The sequence below is a fragment of the Sesamum indicum genome, linkage group LG9 (assembly GCF_000512975.1).
Source record: "Sesamum indicum cultivar Zhongzhi No. 13 linkage group LG9, S_indicum_v1.0, whole genome shotgun sequence".
Lineage (NCBI taxonomy): Eukaryota > Viridiplantae > Streptophyta > Magnoliopsida > Lamiales > Pedaliaceae > Sesamum > Sesamum indicum.
This window is the reverse complement of record NC_026153.1, coordinates 5823186-5825634: the sequence shown is the minus strand read 5'-3', so window position 1 is coordinate 5825634 and position 2449 is coordinate 5823186. Positions and strand designations below refer to the sequence as shown.

The window sequence follows — 2449 nt, the reverse complement described above, 5'->3', positions numbered from 1 at the left end:
CAAACACATATATATATAGATATCAATTATTTGGAAATTCAACATTTATTTAACATTTTAATTATAAAATAGATTATATTTCACATAATAATGACTTATTAAATGTTTTTAAATACTGTACTTAACTTTTCAAAAAATTATAATGATTTTTTTTATAAAAAAAGTTATAATAATTGAAGATAGACAATTATTACAACAATCATACTCCGACTAATAATGTCAAATAAACTAAACAACACTCCTACTATACTGTGACACTTTTATTATTTAATAGACACAATATTTCATGTATAAAATGAAATTCGAACACATTATTTCTAATTTCATAAAAGTCTGAGCCAACGGATGCTAGGTATGGCCAGGGCTGGTGGCAGAGCACATTCCAATTATCTATATTATTTAAGATTTTATTTTTGGCACATAATGTATAAAGATGTAATAGAATTTGAAAAATAAAATAGAAGCCGCAAACTGTAGTATTATTGCCCATAATTACTACAAGTAGCAAACAGATCTTTTCCTGCCAAATCTCAAACGTCACTGCAACGAAAACATTTTAAGGTACAGTCTACCCCTTCGTCTTCTGTTTTTCCCCTTTATCACTTGAGGGTTTAAAGTATTTGTCACTTGGCCTTAAGGATCTTAATAGCTTCCCAAGTAAAATCCGGGTCATCTCGCCCAAAATGCCCGTACGCAGCAGTCTTCTGATACCTAAAATTGCCACCTCTCTTCAGGTCCAAATTCATTGCAATCATTCCCGGCCTGAAATCAAAGTTCTTCTTGATCAGCTGCAATATCTCCCTATCAGCCATCCTCCCCGTTCCATACGTGTCTACAAACACCGACAGTGGTTCCGGTATGCCAATCGCATACGACACCTGCACGATGCAACGTCGTGCTAGCCCCGACGCCACCACACTCTTCGCAGCCTGTCTAGCAATATATGCCCCACTCCCGTGCACCTTCGACGGGTCTTTTCCCGAGAACGCACCTCCCCCATGCGCACCCCAGCCCCCGTACGTGTCGACAATTATCTTCCGTCCTGTCAGCCCTGCATCCTCGTGAGGCCCCCTCAGCGAATTGAAATGCAACACTGTCTTGTCATCAAGATACTTGGACGGAACGACGGGTTGAATCACGTGCTTGTTTAACACTCTTGACAACTGCTCGTTTGACACGGCCTCGTCGTGCTGCGTGGAGACAAGGATTGTGTGCACCCTGATTGGCACCACAGCTCCTCCCTCCTTTTGATACTCAACAATCACTTCAGTCTTGCCATCAGGCCTCAGCCACGGACAGGTCCCGTTTTTTCTCACTTCCGTTAACTTGGCTGCAAGTTTGTTAGCAAGTAGATGGGACAGAGGCATCAGCTCAGGGGTTTCATCGGTTGCGTAGCCAAACATGTGGCCCTGATCCCCGGCTCCTATTTCTTCCGGCTTTTTAGTAAAGTTGCCATGTACAATCTCAGCAAGCTCGGGGCTCTGCTGATCGATATTGACAAGAACCTCACAATGATCGGCATCCAAGCCTAGCTCGGTGGACGAATATCCGATTCCTCTGCAAGTGTCACGAATGATCTTCCCGTAGTCTACTTTGGCCTTGGTTGTGATTTCGCCTATGACAGTAACCAAGTTTGCTTTGGTACATGTCTCACAATCAACTATACTGTCGGGATCTTGTTCCAGGCACGCATCCAAGATCGCATCAGATACTTGGTCACACAGCTTGTCGGGATGACCTTCAGTTACAGATTCCGACGTGAAGAGAAAAGTATCCATCGCTGCATTACAACAATGGAAGTCAATCGTAAAATCATTCCTTAAATATGGAATGTGGTTTTAATACAGATGATGGACTCTACAAATGTGGTGCGTATATATGAAGTACAATACGAGATGAAACACGGAATTAAGCAATAACAAATACTCCTGTCAAATTCTCAAAAATAATTGAATAACAGAACAACTATTACGATTCGAAAGGCTAATGAGGTTGATAATTTTAAAAAATAAGTAAAGATACTAATAACAACAGTAAATGCAGCAACAATTTGAAATATAGGATTCAGACAGTAAATAAATGAATTAATTTCTCCAGGGGAAAGGGAATAGTACTAAACACCATTCATTCAAATACAAATTAATGAATTTTAAAGGGCTCAATTGTAGTTAATTTATCCATTCAGAACACTAATAAGCACAAAAATTCCATCAACAATAAATAAATAAAAATGACAACACGACCCGGAACTTTTAAAAGGAAAGCACACAACTCCCGGCGTCGTCAGGTAATCGCATTGCTCTTTCTTTTTTTATAAGGGTTTTTGAGCATATTATTATTTTCACAGAGATTTTGTTGCATTAATTTAACCCGAACTTCAAAGTTATTTTCTAGCAATTGCAAGAAGAAAACAGGCAAATCCCATAATCGATGGTTGCCCTAACATAGC

The 2449-nt window shown here is 39.4% G+C and overlaps 1 protein-coding gene across 1 annotated transcript in view; it reads right to left on the bottom strand.

Moving 5' to 3' along the window:
* Positions 454-2449, bottom strand: part of LOC105170745 (S-adenosylmethionine synthase 3-like) — a 2286-nt gene continuing 290 nt past the window's right edge. Inside the window, exon 2 of the mRNA XM_011091648.2 lies at positions 454-1780. Coding sequence (XP_011089950.1) covers positions 624-1778 — 1155 coding nt within the window. The 5' untranslated portion in view covers positions 1779-1780 and the 3' untranslated portion in view covers positions 454-623. The remainder of the gene's footprint in view (positions 1781-2449) is intronic.